Source organism: Canis lupus, chromosome 13, assembly GCF_003254725.2.
Source record: "Canis lupus dingo isolate Sandy chromosome 13, ASM325472v2, whole genome shotgun sequence".
NCBI lineage: Eukaryota > Metazoa > Chordata > Mammalia > Carnivora > Canidae > Canis > Canis lupus.
In genome coordinates, this window is record NC_064255.1 from 36,925,132 (window position 1) to 36,946,459 (window position 21,328).

Genomic DNA, 21,328 nt, shown 5'->3' on the forward strand with positions numbered 1-21,328 from the left:
AGGCCACCCCCAATTCTAGCCAGGAGCCGGGAGGAAGATCCAGAGGTCAGAGTGGGGCTTCAGTGTGGGATGCCCAGGGGTCCCCCAGGTGGACCATCCTTGGAGCGGAGCGCTCTGGGTCTGCAGCAGCAGGACAGGACCAGGTCAGCCTGACCTGCCCTCGCGGGGAGCCCTGGCCCAGTCCCAGCCGCTCCGTCGGCCCCTCGGGCCCTTATCTTTAAAAGGGAAAGAGCAAGAACAATCTTTCCTTGATTGCGTGAGGGATAAAGACCACGTGGAAGTGATTCTAAGCAAAAACAACGGCAGCGATGACATCGCACAGCCTGTGTTGGTGGTCAGGTGGGAGCCAGCGGGCCGGGCGGGGAGGCGGCGGCAGGACGGGGGCACCCGGCACGGGGCTGGGCCTGCAGGGCTCCTCGCACGGGGATCCCAACGCAGGGCCTGTTGGCGGTGGTGCTCAGAAGGGGACGGGAAGGGGTGTGTGAGTGCACTTGCGTTCACCCACGTGTGTGCACGTGTGCAAGTACGTGTGCCCTGTGCAGTGCGTGGGTGAGGGCCTGTGTCATGTGCATGCTGCATATTTGTGCATCCCTGGATACCGGTGTGTGCACACAGGTGAATTCGTGTCTGTGTGCTTGCGTGTGCCTCGCATCGGTGCGTGCTTGCGTGTGCATGGCGTGTACATGCGTGCAAGGCCGTTCAGGATATTGCGTGGCATGTGCGTGCAGGATATTGAGCCTGCACATGTGCGTGTGCGTGCAGGTTACATACGCATGCACAGTTGGTGTGTGCATGTGCACGTGTGCAGTACAGTGTGTGTACAGTGTGCTGGAGCGTGAGCGTGTGCAGGCGAGCACCCGTGGCACGTACACATGTTCAGGCGTGCGTGTTCTGACCAGGGCTCTGGGCAGGGCCAACTTCAGCGCCTCAGGCACAATGCAGCAGCAACGGGGCCCGTGGCCGGGGCTGGCGGTCGGTGGGAGGACAGTTGTGGGGTGTATGGGCTGGGCCTGGCTGCCGTGCAGAGGGGGTCACCTGCCCTGGGCAAGGCCGGCCAGCCCGCGGTCACCCGGCCCAGACGCAGCCCACAGCTCAGTTCACGTCCCTGCACCCAGAAGGCCCGGATGCTTCTGGGACCTTGGGAGTGAAGTGATCCTAGTAGTTTTGACAGCAGCAGCGTCCCGAGGGCTTCCTCTGTGTCTGAAGCAGCGCATATGAATGAATGCAGCCGCTGGGAGGGGTCCCCGAGCCCTCCTGCCCCAGGGCCTTTGCACCAGCTGCTGCCCAGAACACTCTTCCCCAGATACCGCAGGGCTCCCTCTCTCAGGTCCTTGCTCAGACACCACCTTCTCAACCAATTCTGACCGCGCTGTGTGACATGGCAGCAGTCCGAGTCCCGCTCTGCACCCCCGTACGCTGCACGTATCACCCGTGAACACGCGGATAATTTCCCGATTTTGTTGGGTCCGTGCCCTGCTGTGTCTCTGCTGGGCTGTAAGCACCCCCGGGCAGAGCTCCTGCCCTGCTCCCCGACGTCGCCCCCCGCCCGCGCCTGGCCCGCAGCGGGCCCTGGATGAGTGCCTGTGCGCTGGGGCAAGGCACGGAGAGGTTGGGGCCACAGCCGGGGTCACACAGCCGGCGGGGGGCGGGCCGCCAGCGGAGCCGGCCCTGCTCCCTGGGGCTCTGGCTGCGGGCGTCTCCCAGGACAAGCTCTGCCGGGAAGCTTGCTCTCGTGTGCACGCGTGCGGGTGGCACGTGGACCGTCAGGAGACACGTGGCCGAGCCCGGCAGGCACCTGCAGACCCCAGAGCTCGTCGCGGAGCCAGGTGCCCCGGGAGCTTCGCCCCCTCACGCCGGCCGGGGGAGGCTGGGGCCTGCACGTCCCTCCATCTGCACCCGGGAAGGCCGCGCGTGGCGGAGCCGGGAGTGAGCAGGAGGCCTGGCCAGCCCGTGGCCCACTTTCGGCCCTCCCCCTGCCCGGCCTGTCCAAGCGCCACATGGCCGCGTCACGCCTCCGACCCAGCGAGCACTCCTCAGGCCACAGCAGCTGTCCCCTGCCTGCCTGCCTGGCCGCCTGGCTGGACCTCTCCGGGCTCTCTCAGGGTCTCTCGGGGTCTTGCAGGGTCTCGTGGGGTCTCTCAGGCTCCCTTGGGGTCTCACGGGGTCTCTTGAGGTCTCTTAGGGCTCTCTTGGGGTCTCTCGGGCTCTCTTGGGGTCTCTCGGGGTCTCATGGGTTCTCTTGGGCCCTCTTGGGGTCTCTCGGGGGTCTCTCGGGGCCCCTCGGGGCTCTCTCGGGGTCTCTTGGGGTCTCTCGGGCTCTCTTGGGGTCTCTCAGGGTCTCGTGGGCTCTCTCGGGTTCTCTTGGGGTCTCTCGGGGTCTTGTGGGGTCTCTCAGGGCCAGCTCCTGCGTCTTATCCCCCTCTTTCCCACAGTGTCTCTGCGTTTTTCTGCCTCTGGTGAGACGGGGCCATTTCTCTCAAGGGTTGTTTTAAATATTCATGTTTTAATTAAAGAATTTTATTGCAGAAGCGACACATAAGATAATGAAAAAGCCGCATCCAGGGGGCCGGGAGCAAGCGAGTGTGCGCGCGTGTCCCCGCGTGTGTCCGTGTCCTGGTGTGTGCGTGTGCCGCTGGCATCACGTGCCTGCATGGGTGGGGGTGCAGGGCCGCAGCGGGAGTGGCCTCCAGGGGGACAAGGCCGTGATGTGGGGCGAGGAGCCAGCCCTGCCCGAGGCGCAGCCCTGGCTGCAGGATGGTCCCCACTCCGCGGGGTGCCCCTGCCTGACACACAGGCCCCTGCAGGGCTTCGGAGGCCTTCCCCCAACTTCCCTCAGGAGGAAGTGGCCGGAGCCCCTCTCTGGAGTCCACGGGACCCAGACAGAGGCTGGGCTTGGAATGTGGAGGGAAGATGGGAATTCAGGTGGAAGAGCCGTGCCTCTGGAGTTTGGGGGTGACGGGGAATGGGAGGGGGCGTAGGAGGGTGTCAGAGCCTTCCTGCCAGGGACTTAGGCTTATCATCCCGGCCTGGGATGCCGCTCTTTTTGTACAAGGACTCGATTATAAAAATCCAGAAAACAAGGTTTCGGGCTCATTGTAGACAATGCCCATCCCAGAGAAAATAGCAGGATGTGACCCCATGAAAATGATGCGCACGTGGAAGCCTCAGGGCAATTCCCACGCAGGTCAGAGTGCGCCCCACGCTCCCTCCGCCCGGCGGCCAGGGCTGCAGCACACACACTATGGCACTGTTTGGGCTCCACATCCGGGAAAGACGGTGAGGAGGGATGTCAGTGGAACCACCGAGGCCCAAGGTGGGGAAACGATGCGTCCAGGTCACCAAAGGGCAGAGCTGGGGCAGGACACCCTTCCCAGGGCGGGAAATACCTGCCTGACGAGGATGAGCAGCAGCAAGAAAGCGTGTAGCCCCGCAGATGAGGCCAAGCCAGCCACCTAGGTCAGCCTCGTTTCCCTTTTGTGAAGAGGGGACCGGACGACCCGGTCCTCGGGTCTGCGTGAAGCTGACGGAGATGGAGCCGCTAGCGCGGGCGCTTGCAAGAGCTGTCCCTGTCCTCCCTGTCCTACCCGAGACGGGGCCTGCGGGCAGCGGGTCCCACGGCACCTGCTGCGGCTGAGTGGGCCGCTGGCCCCCTGGGCCTGAGAGCGGGAGCCGTGGGCCCCGGTGGAGGACCAGCGCGTGCAGGGCCATGGGGTGAGGGTCTGTGGACAGGCGTAGGGTTGGGGGGGCGTCAGGGAGCCGACTTGTCCCCAGCGTCCCCCTTGGCACATCCCTGAGAAGGTGGGAGAGGAGGAGCCTGGGGGCCTCTAGACAGGCCCAGCTTGGGGGGGCAGGGGTGTTCTTGGGGGTGCTGGACCTGCCGCGGGTCCCTGGGGATCCGGTGGCGAGGACACGAGGACACGAGGACCGGGGCCGCCCCCACCTGCGGGGCTGGGGAGACCTCTGCCGGAGGCGCCGGGAAGTGCGCGGCCCTCCTCCTCTGCAGGGAGCCCGCAGGCAGCGGGGAGCCGGGTGGGGGCCGGTGGCGCAGACTGGGGGCAGCACAGCCTCCAGGCGGGGGCGCCGGGCGGGAAGGGGCCCTCGCCCCCAGCGGCCATTAATCGGCTCCATTCATCCGTTAATGAGATGGAAATGAGGCGCCGAGACAGAGGGGCATTGAGTGCGGGAAAGAATGCGCTTCTTTCCGCCCGGAGGGCCGGCCCCCCAGCCGGGCCCACTGTCCGCTGCCCCGGGAAGCCTGCTGGGCACCGAGGCCCGGGGCGCTTCCCGGGGGACCCCTCCGCTCGGGGCGATCCATCTAGCCGGTGGCAGCCGTGTGCGGGGACACACGTTAAAAATAAAAACAGTAACAAGAATAGCATCCCCTGAGTGTGGGTCAGTGGCCTGAGCGCGGCCAAGGTTGGGGACAGTGTGTGACGGGGACCCGGCCTCGGGGCGTGAGGGGAGCAGGGATCCCGCGCCCGGGCCCCAGCTGAGTCTCACGAGGATCCCGAGGATCCCGGTGCAGGGCGAGACCCGCCCCCGGGGGCCAGCCCGTCCTCTGGGCCCGTGGCCCCACTCCCCAGCCTCTCCTGCCTCGCCCCCTCCTCCTCACCCCCCCACCACCTGGGTCACCAAGGTAACCAGCCCTGAAATAGTGGGTGTGCTGGCAGCTGAGGCCTAACCTGAGTCTATCCTGAAACTCTGAGCTCTGCAGCAGTTGCCATGGGAACCGAGTGGCATCCTCCAATTAGCCTGGCTTGGACACCCTCTCTCCCACCCACCGCCAGCTTCCACGTCACTCAGGCTTCCTTGTGGGGGCTGGGCTGGGGCAGCCAGGAAGGACTGGCGGGACGTGCCCCCCGACCCGTCTCCGGCCAGCCTCCCTGGACTCCGGCCCCCTCGGGCCCTCCGGGTCCGCGTGACGAGCTGGGACGGCCTCCGCGGGCGACACCAGTGGGGCCTGGAGCCCCGGCTGGGGCTTGTGGGCAGTCCTGGCAGGCAGCTCTCCCCTGGAGGGGGGCTTGTAACGGGGCGCTCGCTCCTCCTTGTCGGCGGGAGGTAACGGTCTCCCCATCTGCACCTGCCCCCCCCCTGCCCCTGGGGTCCAGGCCCGAAGTCTGCCACCTGCCCTAGCCGCCCACCTGGCCTGGCCCGTGTGCCTGTGGAGGCCACAGCAGGGGCTCCCCACCCCTCTCCCGGGGCCCCCCGGTCTGCTCCCATGCTCCTGCACCCAGCCGCCTCTCTGGAGTCCTTATGGGATGTTGGTGGTTTAGGATGAAGTGGCATTTCTGTGGGATCACCCATGTGTATGGTCCCGCTCAGCCCTAGAGAGCCTGGCTCGTGCACCTCCGGGGCTCCTGCTCCTCAGGCAGACCCTCAGGGGGGCCTCGCCCCAGCCCCTGGCGGTCCTGACCACCGCTCTGTGAGTCTCAGTTTCCTCTGCTGTAAATGGGGTGAAAGTGGCTGTCTGGGTGGGCTGGGATTCAAGGCTCCTTGTGCTGAGCACCTGTCCCGGAGTAGGCCCCCCTCTGGTGGGGGCGGGGCGGGGGCGGGGTTCCCCTGCGCAGGGCGTCCCCTGGGGGAGCTGGCCTTGGTGGCTGGGGGAGGAGCAGCCCTTCCTGGAGGGTCCGACATCCTGGGTCCCTTCCCCTTTGGCCTGTTCCGAGCCGGGGGGCACGGGCACCCCATTTCAGTGGGCCTTGGTCTTCTCCTATGAACGGGGGAGCCACAAGGTGTCTCTTGTGGGAACAGAGTGACCCATGAGGGCGTCTGACTGAGGCACAGGAGGGGCTCAAACCAGACCCCCCCAGAGCGAAGAACCACGCAAAATGCAGCCCTGCTCCACCCCGTGTGGCCCTGGCAGGCCCTTCCCAGGCCCCACAGCACATCTGGGCGCCCTGAGAGCAGGGTCCGAGCCCACCCAGAGGGGCGGCCACTGAGGTCCGAGCCAGCCCCTCCGCGGGTTCCCTGCCGACCTGCCACCCCGTCCGCCTGGCACCAGCCCACTGGGAGGGGGGGCACCGTGTGCCCTTGGCAGAGGTGCCCTGCCCCCTCCCCCCGGCCCAGGGTGGGTGCCGCCTGCCGCCAAGCCTCCCCTGTGCCCGCCCCTGGCTCCCCCTGCTGGTGGCTTCCCAGCACAGGCCTGCAGGCAATGGGGGGCGCTGGCCCTCCCACGGGGCCATCCGCAGATTAGATGGGGGCCGGACAGGAGTCACCTGGACACCGCGCCCCTGACAAATCAGAGTGGGTGCTCTGGGGGCCACCCTGACCCCACTGACTGCCCACACCCATCATCTCCGAACCCCTTCTTGCCGTTTATCTTCACACCATCAGTATGGGCAGTAGCTCCCCGGTCCTCAGATGAGAGGCAGGGGCCAGGCGGGAGGGACTTGACCATCCCATGGCGGGGGTGGGGTGGGGGCGCCACGTGATCCTGGCCTTTGGGCTCAGCGCCGGTTCTGGGTACCCTCGGGGGTCTCCGCAGCCCTCATTCCCCATGTGGTGGGGCTTACTTCCCCACGCCACAGACAAAAGCCAAACTCCGAGAGGCACCCGGGGTCCTGCCGACAGGCCAGGGGTGACCTGCCCTTGGCCTGCACCGCTGCCTGCTTCAGCCTCGGGCGAGCCCAGGGCAGGTTCCAGTGCTGGGCCTGGGCGATGCACCCCACTGTTTCCTGGCCACCTCGTAAGTGGGAGCGAGGTCGGGGTGCTTGCCCAGAGCAGGTGCTCGGTGAAGTGTGTTCCCATCCTGCTTCATGGGAGCGTAGGGGCCCCGGTGACCCCCAGGACACACGGATGGCAGCGGCCAAAGCCCAGGCAGCAGAGTGGCCCGGGCCCCTTGAGCACGGCCTTGGGACAGAAGCTGCCTTCCCCAGCCCATGGATGCGGCCCCCACACTCCGGCCCAGGATGCACAGCCTCCCTGTGACTGGCCCCTCGGCGGCCCCTCAGTGCCCTGTGTGGACTCGGGCCACCCAGGGGCTCAGACCCTCAGGGATATTAGGTCTGGATTGGGGGGGGGGGGCGACAGGACCCGGATGGAGGAGACTCATTTCAGGACCTGAAAGAGGTGGATGGAGGGGTGTGGGGGCCTTCGACCCCAGTGCGGCCACCAGGTGTGGAGCCTTGGTCTCCAGTGGCGTCCCTGCGTGCAGTGAGGGAATCGTGGCCAGGAGGCGGGGGACTCAGAGAACACTGGACGGGGGACCACGGGGAGGGGTCCCCCAGGGGCTGCGGCTGTGTTCAGGAGTGAGGGCCCCTGCCCTGGTGCCTACCCCACAGACTTCCGAGAGGCAGCCATGCCCCGGCAGCGGGGCTGTCTTCCTTTCATTCATTCACTCTGGACACCCCTGGGGTTCCAGCTCTGGGTCCAGCCCCTTCACTGGGGCCCCGGGGGTCAAAGCCAGTAGAGATCTTGGCACAGGTCCCCGTAGAGGGCCTCCACAGCTGGAGAGCATCGTGGCCTGGCACCTGGTGGGACACCCGGGAGGAGTGGGGTAGGCACCAGGCCCCCAAGGCAGGCCCTGCCCCAGCACCTCTGCCCCTCCTGGCCCTGCCGGCCTCTGCGGACCTGTCCAGGCCTGCACTCGTCTCCCAGTGCCCCCTCCCGAGCGAGCGAGGCGGTCTCCCGGGCGGGCTGGCGGGGGCGGGACCTGCGCCCTAAGTCCCTGCCGGGGAGACTCCCCCGGGTCAGTCCCTGAAAGACCCCCGCCCTTTGGCCCGCCCCTGGCCCTGAGCCCCGCCCTCTGATTCCTCCCAGGAGGCTGGAAGCTGTGGTCCCTGTGGGGCGAGTGCACGCGGGACTGCGGGGGAGGCCTGCAGACGCGGACGCGCACCTGCCTGCCGGCTCCCGGCGCCGAGGGCGGCTGCGAGGGGGTGCTGGAGGAGGGCCGCCTGTGCAACCGCAAGGCCTGCGGCCGTGAGTGCGCGGGGCACGGGCGGGAAGGTGGGGGGGCGCCGGGAGGACGGAGGGGGCCGGGGCGGGGCCACAGGGGCGGAGCCAAGGACGGGAGGGGGCGGGGCCACGGGGGAGGGAGGGGCCCGGGGCGGGGCCAAGGGGCGGGGCCACAGAGGAGGGAGGAGCCCAGGGCGGGGCCAAGGCGGGGTGGGGGCGGGGCCACAGGGGCGGAGCCAAGGACGGGAGGGGGCGGGGCCACGGGGGAGGGAGGGGCCCGGGGCGGGGGCCAAGGGGGCGGGGCCACAGAGGAGGGAGGAGCCCAGGGCGGGGCCAAGGCGGGGTGGGGGCGGGGCCACAGGGGAGGGAGGGGCCCGGGGCGGGGGCCAAGGGGGCGGGGCCACAGAGGAGGGAGGAGCCCAGGGCGGGGGCAAGGCGGGGTGGGGGCGGGGCCACAGGGGAGGGAGGGGGCCCAGGGCGGGGCCAAGGAGGGGAGGGGCCACAGGGGAGGGAGGGGCCAGGGGCGGGGCCACATGGGAGGAGCCCGGGGCGGGGGAGGGGAGGGGGCGGTGCCACAGGGGAGGGCGGAGCCCTGGGCGGGGCTGGGGTGGGACCGGGTAGGCGGGAAGCCTCGAGGGCAGGGTCAGGTGGGAGGGGAGCCTGCTGCGGGGCGGGGCCAGGGGCGGGGCGAGGCCAGGTCCAGGTGGCCGAGGGCGGGTAGGTGAGGTCGGACCCAGGAGGAGGGTGGAACCCGCCCCGCCCCGTCCCGCCCGGGGTTAAGCTTTCCCCTCCCCTGCCGAGTTGGGCATCCTGGGGGGCTCACTAGGGCCCATTGTGGGTTTGCCCCTTCCAACCCCCCGCGGGGAGCCCTGGCCAGACCTGCTGGCCTCGGCCTGAACCTGACTCCAGAATGAATTTCTCTAATAAGGCTTTAACGTCCTTATGCATATTTTAGCCGCTTCCATAATTTTAAAACAAGTTGTAATGAGACTGTCATCCTCCAGGTGGTTTATTCCCCCACGAACCTTCCTGGGAAGAGCAGCGGCTCTCAAGAACCTGAGGAGGGCTCTGGGGTGTCGGGAGGCCAGGCTTGGGAGGCCGGAGCGCTGGTGGGTGGCTGAGCAGGAGAGGGCAGCTGCCACTGAGAGGAGCCGTCCTGTGGGCCGTGCCTGTGGACTCAGGCGGAGGAGAGCAGGAAGGGGCCCGGGGGTGGGGGGAGGCACGAGGTGACCTGCAGGGGGCTGGCATCAGGCCAGAGTGGCCCCGTTCTGGGTCTCCCAGCTGTCCAGTGGGGCCGCATGGCCCGGGTCGGCCGCCTGGCCCCGCTCTGGCCGGGGACTGAGGGACACAGGGCCCAGAGCGCCCCTCCAGAATTCCAGGGACCTGCTGCAGGCAGCGGCCTGGACGCTGACCCGAGCCCGTCCCGCAGCCGCCGGCCGCACCAGCTCCCGGAGCCAGTCCCTGCGGTCCACAGACGCCCGGCGGCGCGAGGAGCTGGGCGATGAGCTGCAGCACTTTGGGTTCCCGTCCCCGCAGACAGGTGAGCGGGGGTGGGCAGGGGGGACCTGCCCCCGATTGTCCTAGAACACTACAGGGGAAGGTTGGTTTCAGGGGACGAGGTCTTTGGGCAAATATCGTTGTATTAATTGCTGCTGATTCTACGTAATAACCTTAATGACTTAGCGTTAGATCAACCTCTGAGGTGCCAGGCGCCTATCTCCAAGCAGACTGTTTAGGGATTGGTGCGAGGCGAGGGCCCTGTGTGGGGCTAGACCCCAGGGACCCAACGGCGGCACAAGGTCACCCAAGGGCCCTCTCAGCCTTGTAGGGGAAATGGCAAGTCCCGCAGATCAGCCCGGGTTCGAACCCCTGGGGCTTAGGAGCCTGGTGGCAGGCAGCCCTCATCGGGGGGTGTGAGCACAGAGGCAGGCCAGCAATGCTGTCGGTCTGCACCTGCAGGTGACCCCGCGGCTGAGGAGTGGTCCCCGTGGAGTGTGTGCTCCAGCACCTGCGGCGAAGGCTGGCAGACCCGCACCCGCTTCTGCGTGTCCTCGTCCTACAGCACGCAGTGCAGCGGGCCCCTGCGTGAGCAGCGGCTGTGCAATAACTCGGCTGTGTGTCCAGGTGAGGGGGCAGGGCAGGGGGGTGGGGGGGGGCAGCCTCCCAGGGTTGCTGAGCCCAGCCACGCTCCCCGGTCCCCTCTGCAGTGCATGGTGCCTGGGACGAGTGGTCACCTTGGAGCCTCTGCTCCAGCACCTGCGGCCGTGGCTTCCGAGACCGCACGCGCACCTGCAGGCCCCCCCAGTTTGGAGGCAACCCCTGTGAGGGCCCCGAGAAGCAAACTAAGTTTTGCAACATCGCCTTGTGTCCTGGTAGGTGAGAGGGAGGGAGCTGGCCCAGGGGATGCACAGGCGAAGGAAGGAGAGGGGAAGGGCCCCAGGAGTCCAGGGCCGACTTGCTGGGGTGCCTAGAGGTCCGGGACCCTCGGGCCTTCTCACTCATGGGTCATGGGTGTGGGGGAGCTGCCCCCAGTGGTCGTACCCACATCCTGGGCCTCATGGTGGTGTGGCAGGGCCCCTGGGGCATCCACACTGGTGACCCAGGCTCCTGTCCCCGTCGCGGTGTTGGGTGGCGAGATCCCTGGGCTCGCCTGTGGCCCGGCCCGTGTGGTGGGCTGCTGGGCCCCCGGAGGCCTTCACACCTATGGCCCAGGCTGGGCGTGAGGCCCTGGGTATTCACGCTGGCTTCCCGTCCCCTTTCTCCCCCGGGCCGGGCAGTGGATGGAAATTGGAATGAGTGGTCAAGCTGGAGCACGTGCTCCGCCAGCTGCTCCCAGGGCCGGCAGCAGCGCACCCGGGAGTGCAACGGGCCTTCCTATGGGGGCGCCGAATGCCAGGGCCACTGGGTGGAGACTCGAGACTGCTTCCTCCAGCAGTGCCCAGGTCAGGAGCATGCCCCGGGGCCTGTGGGTGGAGGACCCTGCGGGCATGGGGGGTGTGTCAGTGGGAAAACCGGGGTGGTCGCAGGGACCCAGCGCGGGAGGCACTGGTTTTCTTTGCACCGAGCTGAGCTCTGGTTCTGCTCCCCGCTCTCCATTTCTTCTCTCCTCATGGCTCCCTGCTGCTCCATCCCCCTGCTGGGCTGGCCGCTGTGTCTCTTCATCCTGTGGCTCCCGGACCTGTCCGTGCCTGGCCGCACCCCGCAGTGGATGGGAAGTGGCAGGCCTGGGCGTCGTGGGGCGGCTGCAGTGTCACGTGCGGGGGCGGCACACAGCGCCGGGAACGTGTGTGCTCCGGTCCCTTCTTCGGGGGAGCAGCCTGCCAGGGCCCACAGGACGAGTATCGGCAGTGCAGCGCCCAGCGGTGTCCCGGTGAGTGTCCTCTGTCCTGTCCCCAGGGCTCTGAGCTGCTGGGCGGGCCTGGGGCTTAGCCTGGCTGGGAATGGCTCTGCCTCGGGACAGCGGGTTTCCCAGAGGGCCCTCGAGCCTGCCCCCAGCTCACGGCCCCCCTTCCCATACCCTGCCGCACCTGCTGCCTCTGGCCCCCCACAGAGCCCCACGAGATCTGTGATGAGGACAACTTTGGCACAGTGGTCTGGAAGGAGACTCCAGCAGGAGAGGTGGCCGCAGTCCGGTGTCCCCGCAATGCCACAGGTGAGGGCTGGGGGGGAGGCAGGTGGCATGGGCTCCCGTCCCATCCTCACAGGGAGGCACCGAGATGCCCTCCGGGCCCGGCCCCAAAGAGCGGTCAGCTCATGCCGCTGAAGCCAGGGCAGCACGGCCGGGACCCACGCGGCCAGCCACTCACGGCGTCCGAGCGCTCACCAAGAGCCAGCTTCTGCACAGAGCCCGTTGCGTGGGATGTCCAGTTATAGGAGGGAAACTGACTCACAAGGAAGTTAGTGCACTTGCCCTGGGCTTGGTGGCCCTGAGGGGGGAGCTGACTCTGAGTGCCAGCAGCCTTAATCCCCATGCACCCTGCGGAGGGTTTTGGGGGGCTGTGGAGAAGCAGGATGTGCTCCTAGGGGAAGGGCTGGGTCTTCTTTGTCCCCCTGATTGAGGGGATGCCAGCGCTTTGTGTACCTTGGTTTACCGTGTGACGTTCAGGAAGGGGCTCGATCTCTCTGAGCCTCCATTTTCACTCTGCAAAAGGAGGGCATTGGGGGCTCTCCCGACGGGGTGTCCGAAGGAAAGGGTGGGGCAGTACACGCAGGTCGGGGAGAGTGGTGGGGGGTGTATCCGAGCCCCACCCCCGTTTGTTTGCACATTCCTGGGAGCACCTTGCAAATCCAGAGAAGCAAAGAAAACACGGGTCACGTGATGGCATGACCTCCAGCCTTTTGCCTGCACATGTGACCGGATCGTCCCTCCCTGTGATCCTGGTCCACGATATGGAACGGGTGCCCGTTCCCACCCGGTGGCTCCTGTCGAGTGGCAGCTCCTTGTGGTCATCACTGTCGTGTGTGTGTGCAGCTGTGCCCGCTCCCCTGGTGGCTGCTCCCTGGGAGGATGCTCCGTGCCCCAGCTGACGCCCAGTGCCCGTCAGTGTCCCAGGACACCCAGGCCAGCTGAGGCCCCCGCTGTTCTGCGGGTGGAGCTGGGCAGGGCCCAGGCTGTTGGCTCTGCAGGGCCTCTGCGTCCAGAGGGGCTGCGGGAGAGGCCCCCAACTTGGCTGAGGCCTCCCCCTCCACGCAGTCGGGTCCTGTGTCCCTGGCCCAGCAGCTGACCCACAGGAGCTGCCGCTAAACGTGTGGAAGGAAAGAACCAGGGAAGGCCCCTGGGCGCGCTGGGGGCTGGAGGGGCTGGAGTCTAGGATCGGGGAGTGGGATTCCCGCGCTGGAGGCAGACGTGGCCCGCGGTCTCCCCAGGCCTCATCCTGCGGCGCTGTGAGCTGGACGAGGAAGGCATCGCCTACTGGGAGCCCCCCACCTACATCCGCTGTGTCTCCATCGACTATCGGAACATCCAGATGATGGTGAGAGCAGGCTCTGGGGTGTCCCGCCCTGCCCGGCACCCACCACTGCCCTTTAGCCACAGACCCAGCCCTGTGGCTGGTGTCCCATGGCACGGCCTGTGGGCACGAGTCAGCTATGGCCCCTGGCCGGGGGCTGCAGGAGGCCCAAGCCTGGGGGTACGTGTCCTGCAGAATCGTGGCACCCAACCCCCTCCGTCTCCCCCAGACCCGGGAGCACCTGGCGAAGGCTCAGCGTGGGCTGCCCGGGGAGGGGGTCTCCGAGGTCATCCAGACGCTGGTGGAGATCTCCCAGGACGGGACCAGCTACAGTGGGGACCTCCTCTCCACCATCGATGTCTTGAGGAACATGACTGAGATCTTCCGGAGGGCGTACTACAGCCCCACCCCTGGGGACGCGCAGGTGGGCTCCCAGGGGGCAGCCTGGGGAGGGCGCCTGGGAAGGGGAATGGGGGTCCCTGGCTCCAGCCTCAGAGCCCTGACCCTGGTCGCACACTGAGCCCTAATTCTGCTGCCTCCTCTGCTTACTGGCCTTTCTTCCTCTTCTTTCTAGAACTTTGTACAGATTATCAGCAACCTGCTGGCAGAAGAGAACCGGGACAAGTGGGAGGAGGCCCAGCTGGTATGGACACCAGTCTGGGCCCCGTGGTCAGAGCAGCAGGGCGGGCACAGGCATGTCTGTTTCCTCCCTGGGGCCCAGGCCAGCCTGGTGGGGCCCAGGGCTCGAACCCCAGCGGGACCTCTGAGCTGGTGTGACTTTGGGCTTCTGGCTCCCCACCCACCAGAGCTCAGTGGGCTCAGGGGCAGGAGTGGGCAGAGGTGTTGGCGACGTGGCACGTGTCAGAGTCACGGGGACATGGTCAGCCCCCCTTCCTCCTGGACTGACCTGGAACCTGCCACCATTCCTGACCCCGGGACAGCAGTCAGTGTAAGGACTGGGGATACCCAGAGACCCCACCCTTGTTTCCAGGCTGGGCCCCTGCCCACGAGCACAGCAGCCCCTCAGGGCTCAAGGTTGTGCTCCACAAAATGTCAGCAGACACTCTGAGGTCCAAGCCTGGTTCCCAGGGTGGGTCCGGAGCTCCTCAGTGCCCAGGGATGGGTGTCAGGACCCTGGATGGGGGGGCCGCAGGTGCAGGAGCAGAAGGCTGGGAGGCCGTGTCCCAGGCCGGGTGCAGGGGCCTTCGATGACACCCTCAGTTCACTCTGCGGTCCCCACGGCTCTGAGGCTCCCTGCCCTACCCCCACCCCGTCCCCAGATGGGTCCCAACGCCAAGGAGCTCTTCCGGCTGGTGGAGGACTTTGTGGGCGTCATCGGCTTCCGCATGAAAGACCTGCGGGACGCGTACCAGGTCACAGACAACCTGGGTGAGCCCCCGCCCGGCCCTCTCCTCAGCCCTGGGCTGCCCTCCTGCCTCAGTTTCCTCATCCACGGGAACAGGCAGCGGCTAGACACCCTCCACGGCTCTCCTCACGGCCTCATGCAGATGCGGCCCCTGCTCCATGATGACCACGGCCCATCGGGACCCCACAGGAGGACTGTGGGGTGTCTCAGCCCGAGTCCCGGGCCAGAGCCAGCCCGTACTTGCACCCCCAATGTCCTCGCTGCTCGGGACCGTGCAGCCGGCCCTTCTGTGCCTCCAACCCCAAGGGTCTCGTCAGAGGGTCTCTGGCTCTACCCAGTGTAGACGCACCCTCCAGTCTCTCAGACGGGACAGCAACCAGTGCTCGCCCCTGGGGACACAGACAGCTCCAAATGCCCCGGGGCCTGGGAGGTCAACCACCCCGCCTATCCTGCCAGACACCTGCAGCTAACGTATTCACCGGTCGTCAGCCCACATCCCACCCACACCCCGCCCCCATATGCCTACACACCCACATGCCCTTGCCTCACATCCTCTACATACCCCACACCCACACCCCCCTTCACGTCCACGCACACTTCATGTACCCACACGCCCCATAGGTCCACACACCGACGCGGCCCACAGGCCCATATCCCATCCACTGGGCCCCATCTCTGTCCTAGGTCTCCTGTGGGGAAGGTGCCCTGGTCCCCGGAGTGGGCCCCACAGGGTCACGGAGGGGCAAGGGTGCACGGGCAGGGGGCCCCGTGACAGCAAAGGCAGGGATGAGGTGGGAACTGGCTGGGGTGGGCTTTTGTCGGGGCAGAAGGTGGGCGAAGGCCAGGGGTAGCTGGGCACCTCCGGGGAGGCTGTGGTCCCCCGACACCTACGAGGGCAGGCCACGGGGTGCTGGGAGAGGGGACATGGGTAGGCCAGGGGAGGGGGCCAGGGAGATAGCAGGAGCCCCCCCCCATCCTGCGCTAGAGCCCGGGGATGCCCTGTGAGGGGGGGCCTGGGCTCCAGCAGCCCGGGGAGGAAGGGGGCCCAGGGGACAGGGACCGGAGTGCAGAAGCCACCTGCGGCCCTGTGGGGGACGGCCTGGGTCTTCACAGTGGCCGGGCTGGCCCCTGTGAGAGGCGAGGCCCCGGGACCGAGGCTCCGGTTGCTCAACGGCTGTCTGTGTGTCTGTCTGTCTGTCCCTGCTGTCTCTGGGCCGCCCCCTCTGCCCCAGTCCTTAGCATCCATAAGCTCCCAGCCAGCGGAGCCACAGACATCAGCTTCCCCATGAAGGGCTGGCGGGCCACGGGCGACTGGGCCAAGGTGCCGGAGGACAGGGTCACCGTGTCCAAGAGCGTCTTCTCCACGGGGCTGGCAGGTGAGGGGCCCCTGCGGGAGACTCAGGCCCTGGGGTCTGAGGGCCCAGCACCCACAGGCTTCCTTCTGGAGTCCGACCTGCGGCCTCAAGGGCCAGCGCTGCACTCATTTCTTCTCAGTGTTCCTGAGGTCACCCCCTCCTCCAGGAAGCCCTCCCTGCCCTTCCGGCTTTGGGAGGCTCCTGGGCAGCCTTTGCCGAGTGCACCAACAGGCCCGGTCACCGCGGGGAGGGAAGGGGTCCACCCGGAAGCACACGGGAGCCAACGCTGGCTCCAAAGAAGAGAAGCGCACCCTGCCCGGCCCCCGGGGGTCACTTCGGGGGCCCCAGGTAGCCATGCCAGCTCTGACGGCTGTGCTGTGTGCGTGACGGGGGCGGACGTGACCCAGGAGCCCCCCCCCCCCGGGCTGTGTGCTTCCCTTGCTGGAGCAAGGCCGCGGCTGAGGCGGTGGGAGAGGCTGACGGCAGTGCCCTCTTCCAGAGGCGGACGACTCGTCTGTGTTCGTGGTGGGCACCGTGCTCTACAGGAACCTGGGCAGCTTCCTGGCCCTGCAGAGGTGGGAGGCGGCGGGAGACGGGGTGCACGGGGGCCTGCGGGAGGGGCCAGGGCCGGGCTCGAGGCTGGGGTTGGTGTTAGGGTCAGGGCCGGGGTCAGGGCCGGGGTCGAGGTCAGGGCCGGGGTCAAGGTCAGGGTTGGGGTTGAGGTCAGGGGCTGGGGTCGGGGTCAGGGTCAGGGCCGGGGTCAGGGTCAGGGTTAGGGTCGGGAAGTAGGCTGGGGTGAGGCCAGGGCTGGGGTCAGGGTCAGAGCCGGGGTCAGTGTTGGGGTCAGGGTCTAGGTCCGGGCCAAGGTCGGTGTTGGGGTCAGAGTCAGGATCAGGGCCGAGGCTGGGGTCGAGGTCAGGGTCGAGGTCAGGGTCGGGGCTGGGGTCGGTGTCGGGGTCAGGGTCAAGGTCAGGGTTAGGGTCGGGAAGTAGGCTGGGGTCAGGGCTGAGGCCAGGGTCAAGGTCAGGGTTAGGGTCGGGAAGTAGGCTGGGGTCAGGGCTGAGGCCAGGGCTGGGGTCAGGGTCGGGGCCGGGCTCGGTGTTGGGGTCAGAGTCAGGATCAGGGCTGGGGCTGGGGCTGGGGTCGAGGTCAGGGTTGGGGTTAGGGCCAGGGCTGGGGTCGAGGTCAGGGTCGGGGTGGGGCCGGGGTCGGTGTCGGGGTCAGGGTCAGGGTCAGGGTCAGGGTCGGCGCCGGGGCTAGGGTCAGGGCCTGGAGGGGGACCAGGACCAGGGGAACCCCTACGCGGCCCTGACACGACCTGCCGGCTCTGCCCCAGGAACACGACCGTGCTCAACTCCAAGGTCATCTCCGTGACCGTGAAGCCCCCGCCCCGCTCCCTGCTCACGCCCTTGGAGATTGAGTTTGCCCACGTGTACAACGTGAGTGCCCTCCGTGTGCGGCTGTGCGGGCTTGATTCCTGCCCCTGATCCCACCCGGTCACGCGGCCGCCTGGGGTGTCCCGTTAGCTCGTGTCCCTGAGACAGGCTCGGGGAGGTTTGGCTCACGGCCGGGCGATGTGGGAGGCCAACCTCAACCCGCGTCTGCAGCCGCACCGGCGCTGTGGCCCCTCCTGACGGGAGTCTGCCCCGGCCGCACAGCCCCGCCAAGCCCTGCTCCCTGGGGCTCCCACCGCTCACCGGAGCCGGGGTGCACATGCCCTTGGAGCAGCTGACGGCCAGGAGGCCAAGCTGGGAGCCCAGGCCGTCACCCAGCCGGGACAGAGGGCGCCAGGCCCCGAACCCCAGGCCAGGGTCGTGGCAGGAACTGGTCCTGCTCCTTCCCACCGTGTGGCCCTGGGCAAGTTGCCGTCCCTCTCTGTGCCTGGGCTCCCCCTCACGTGTGAGCGGCAGGCTTGGTGGAGAGTCGTGGGCTCCAGCCCCACTCAGGGAGGGGTCGGGGGCTCCTTGAGACCACGCAGCTGGGGACCTCGAGGGGCCCGTTCCTTGGCCACCCTGGGCCCGTTTCCTCCTCCTCAGACCCCATCTCCGGGGGCCACAGCAGAGTCAGAATGTCCACCTAGCACGCCTGTGGGTGGCCCCTGGCAGTGACCCTCGCGCGGGCCGGTGGGGTGGCCCTGTGACCCTGACTCCTCCCCGCTCTCTCCCAGGGCACCACCAACCAGACCTGTATCCTGTGGGACGAGTCAGATGTGTAAGTTCCCGCGGACTTCGTGGCCTCTGGCCTCCAGGGTGGGCTCGGGGGAGGCTGGCCCACAGGGGAGGGCGACAGAGTCGGACTCGAGGCCGTGTCCTCCCTTCTATCCGTGTCTCACACGCTGCCTCCCTGCCCAGCTCCGGCTCTGAGGCCGCTTGAAGCCCACCCAGCCCGCCTCCCACCCTTCCCAGGAAAGAGTTGTGTAAAGGCCCCAAAGTGGGAGCAGCCTCCATAGGAGGGTCAGAATTGGGGGACATAGGGCGGGAAAGAGGTTGGTGCTGGATCCTGGTGGGTCAGGTGAGCCTGGTGGGAGCTAGGCCTTCCCCACTGCAGGGGTCGGGGGGCCAGGCGGGTGGGCATCCCTGTCACAACCCGTCTCTCTCAGTGCAGGCGTCAACATCCCGTACGCCTCCCGGCACCCCTTCCCCGGGCTGGCTGGAAGTGTGAGTCTGCATAGTCTGGCCCCGGCCTGGGGGTCCTTGCAGCACCCTTGTGGTCTGGGCAGTGCAGTGTTGAGTGTGTGTCCTGGGGGTTCAGGAGGGCTCCCACAGCGGCTGACCTTGCAGGGGGACTGGTGTGCCTGGCAGAGGGGGGGATTGAGATGGAAGCACACCTTGAGCCAAAATGTGGAACTTGGACGGGACAGGTGGAATGTGAGGTGTGGCTGGAAGAGCAGGTGGCTGGGGAACAGGCGGGATGGGGCCAGTTGTAGGCTGCGGTATAGGAACTCTGGAAGTTGTTGGAATGAGATCATCATCTACCCATCCATCCATCCATCCATCCACCCATCCATCCACCCATCCATCCATCCATCCATCCATCCATCCATCCATCCATCATGCATCCACCCCATCCATCCATCTACCCCATCCATCCACCCCATCCATCCATCCGTCCTCATCCATGTACCCATCCCTCACCCCCATCCATCCCCAACTATCCATCCACCACCTCCATCCACCCATCCATCCTCCAGGGATTACCAACCACAGACAAGGTACTTGTCTATCAGGTTTTATCCTCAACCTTGTCCTGTCCAGTGAGGAGGGGCAGTAAAGCAGGAACCTATAGGCTCCTATGAAACTGTCAGGTCATGCCACTTGCCAAGAAGTGGGACCAGATGGATCTGGTGGCAGGTGGGGTGAAGTCCCTTTTAAAGCAGGTTCGTGGGAGCCTCTCTGAGGAGATAAGGTTTGAGCAAAGGCCTGACGTCGCACCGTGCATGTGAGTGTCTGGAGACCAGCATTCTGGAAAGGGGCGGGTGGTACCAGGGCCCTGTGCCGAGGCCCTGCGGGGCCGGTCGGCAGGTTCGGTGGGCCTGTCCTGCTCCGGGCCTGGGGTGTGAGGTAGGGCCTGGGGGAGGGCTGGCGGCCTGCAGCCCCGGCAAGGGGCCCGCGGCTACGGTCATTGTCCTGTGCTTTTCTCTGGGTTTTCCGAGCGGCACAACCCCTTGGTGTAAAATGGGGCGTCTGAACAGAAAGATGAAAGAAAAAGCAAGAAAGCAGGCCCTCGCTCACAGCGCCCCAGCCGGCCCTCAGAGCTTTGCGTTCCCAGGCGGCAGGTTGCGCAGTGGCCTCCGGTCCATCGGTCCAGCCCTTCGCCGCGGCCTCCATCCCCTCCCCGGGGGGGCGGTTCAAAGGCTGCTGCAGCCCCCGGGCCACACGGTTCGTGCCTACTGGAGGGGCCTCCCACTCTCCTGACCGGCACCAGCGTCCTGGCTCCCACAGCCGCACCACGTTGCCGTGGTCCCCTTGACGTCCGGTCCCAGGACGCTCCCAGGCTCTTGGAAGCAAACTGCCTTCCAGAGACGTGGGATTCATCCCCCTTGGCATCCCTGGGCCGTGGGCTGTGGGAGCTCTGGCCAGCCCAGAGTGCGGCCAGGCCACCGTCCCCGGAGCCCCGTGTGGCCGGGGACGGACGCGCCCTCTGGGGGCATCAGCCTCCCATCCTGGGGCCACCTCTGGCCCTGAGCTCCACCTGCCCTTCCTCTCTCGGGTGTGGGAGCCTGCGCACTGTCCCGGCGAGGCCCACCCGCCCCCGGTCACCCCGGATGCCTGGCATTGTGAAGGTTTCTGAGCCTGGGGGCCCAGGCCCCGAGGACAGAAGGGAGGTGCCAGTAGCTGTGCCACGTTTGAGGTGTGCCCCAGTCAGCGTTCGCACACGAGCTCCCCGTCTGGTCCTGGGCATGGCCCTGGGAGCCCGGCTGCACTGCGTCTGTCACCTCTGAGAAAGCCGAGCCTCCTGGAGGGGCCTGTGACTCAGCATCTGACCCAGGACTGGGCAGCCTGGGACCCACGGGGGAGGGGGGCTGTGCTGGAGAGGGCTGGCTCCACCCCCGCACCCCCCACCCCTGGTCTGCGCTGGGCACCTTCCCCTTCCATGGCCAGCTGGGGTGCTCCTCATCCCATGCGTGGGCTCAGAGGAGCCCAGGGGTTCCTAGATGACCTGACATAGGGTCCAGGGCAAGGGCCCCAAGTCGGCTTCCAGCTGTGACCTAGGAACTGAGTCTGCTGGCATGGACCTGTGTGTGCAGGGCGGCATGAGAAAGAGTGTCGCACATGTTCAGGATTGGGGGGCTTGGGGACAGGGAGCCAGTGGCCATCTGATGAGAAATAGTGATTTTCCTTCCATGACGTGATCCCTAACTGAGCCCTGTCCTGATAACAGACTTAGCCTTCACGCAAGTCACCTGCTGAGCCCTGACCTTGGTCACTCTGGGCCTGACCTTGGTCACTTGAGCCCTGACCCCTGGTCACATAATGAGCCCTGGTGAGCCTTGACTTTGGATACTCTGAGCACTTACTGTGGTCACTCTCTGAGCCCTGACCCTGGTCACACCCTAAGCCCTGACCCTGGTCACATTCTGAGCCCTGACCCTGGTCACACCCTGAGCCCTGACTCTCATCACTTTCTGAGCCCTGAGCCTGACCCCTCACACACTGAGCCCTGCCCTTGGTCATTCTAAGCCCAGACCCTCGTCACTCTCTGAGCCCTGACCCGGGTCAGATGCTGACCCCTGACCTTCATCAAATACTGAGCTTTGACCCTGGTCACACACTGAATCCTGAACCCTGCCCCTAGTTACACTCTGAGCCTTGTAGCCCTAACCTTGGTCACACAAGCCCCGACCTTCATCAAACACCGAGCCCTGACCCTGGTCACTCTCTGGCCCCAGTCACAAGCTGAACCTAACCCTAATCACACATAACCTTGACCCTGGTCACTCCCTGAGCCCTGACCTTGGTCACACTCTGGGCCCTGATCCTGGTCACATTCTGAGCCCTACCCTGGTCACTCTCTGATCCCTGACCCTGGTCACAATAGGGCCCTGGTCCTGGTCACATTCTGAGCCCTACCCTGGTCACTCTCTGATCCCTGACCCTGGTCACAATAGGGCCCTGGTCCTGGTCACTCTCTGAGCCCTGACCCTGGTCACACACTGACCCTGACCCTAATCACACCCTGAGCCCTAACCCTGATCACTCTCTGACCCCTGACCTGGTCACACTCTGGGCCCTGACCCTGGTCATGCTCTCAGCCCTGACCCTGGT

General features: G+C 66.8%; 1 protein-coding gene across 6 annotated transcripts in view; it reads left to right on the forward strand.

Annotated features, from left to right (window-relative positions):
- The window catches only part of ADGRB1 (adhesion G protein-coupled receptor B1), a 74,342-nt gene that overhangs the window by 15,084 nt on the left and 37,930 nt on the right, over positions 1-21,328 (forward strand). For all 6 annotated transcript variants that reach the window (XM_049092797.1, XM_049092794.1, XM_049092795.1 and 3 more), the window contains exons 3-17: positions 7,759-7,917; positions 9,323-9,433; positions 9,853-10,017; positions 10,101-10,265; positions 10,671-10,835; positions 11,099-11,263; positions 11,444-11,545; positions 12,760-12,866; positions 13,072-13,266; positions 13,417-13,485; positions 14,123-14,231; positions 15,441-15,584; positions 16,063-16,138; positions 16,900-17,002; positions 17,731-17,774. In XM_049092797.1, the coding sequence (XP_048948754.1) occupies positions 7,759-7,917; positions 9,323-9,433; positions 9,853-10,017; positions 10,101-10,265; positions 10,671-10,835; positions 11,099-11,263; positions 11,444-11,545; positions 12,760-12,866; positions 13,072-13,266; positions 13,417-13,485; positions 14,123-14,231; positions 15,441-15,584; positions 16,063-16,138; positions 16,900-17,002; positions 17,731-17,774 (1,879 nt within the window). The remainder of the gene's footprint in view (positions 1-7,758; positions 7,918-9,322; positions 9,434-9,852; positions 10,018-10,100; positions 10,266-10,670; positions 10,836-11,098; positions 11,264-11,443; positions 11,546-12,759; positions 12,867-13,071; positions 13,267-13,416; positions 13,486-14,122; positions 14,232-15,440; positions 15,585-16,062; positions 16,139-16,899; positions 17,003-17,730; positions 17,775-21,328) is intronic.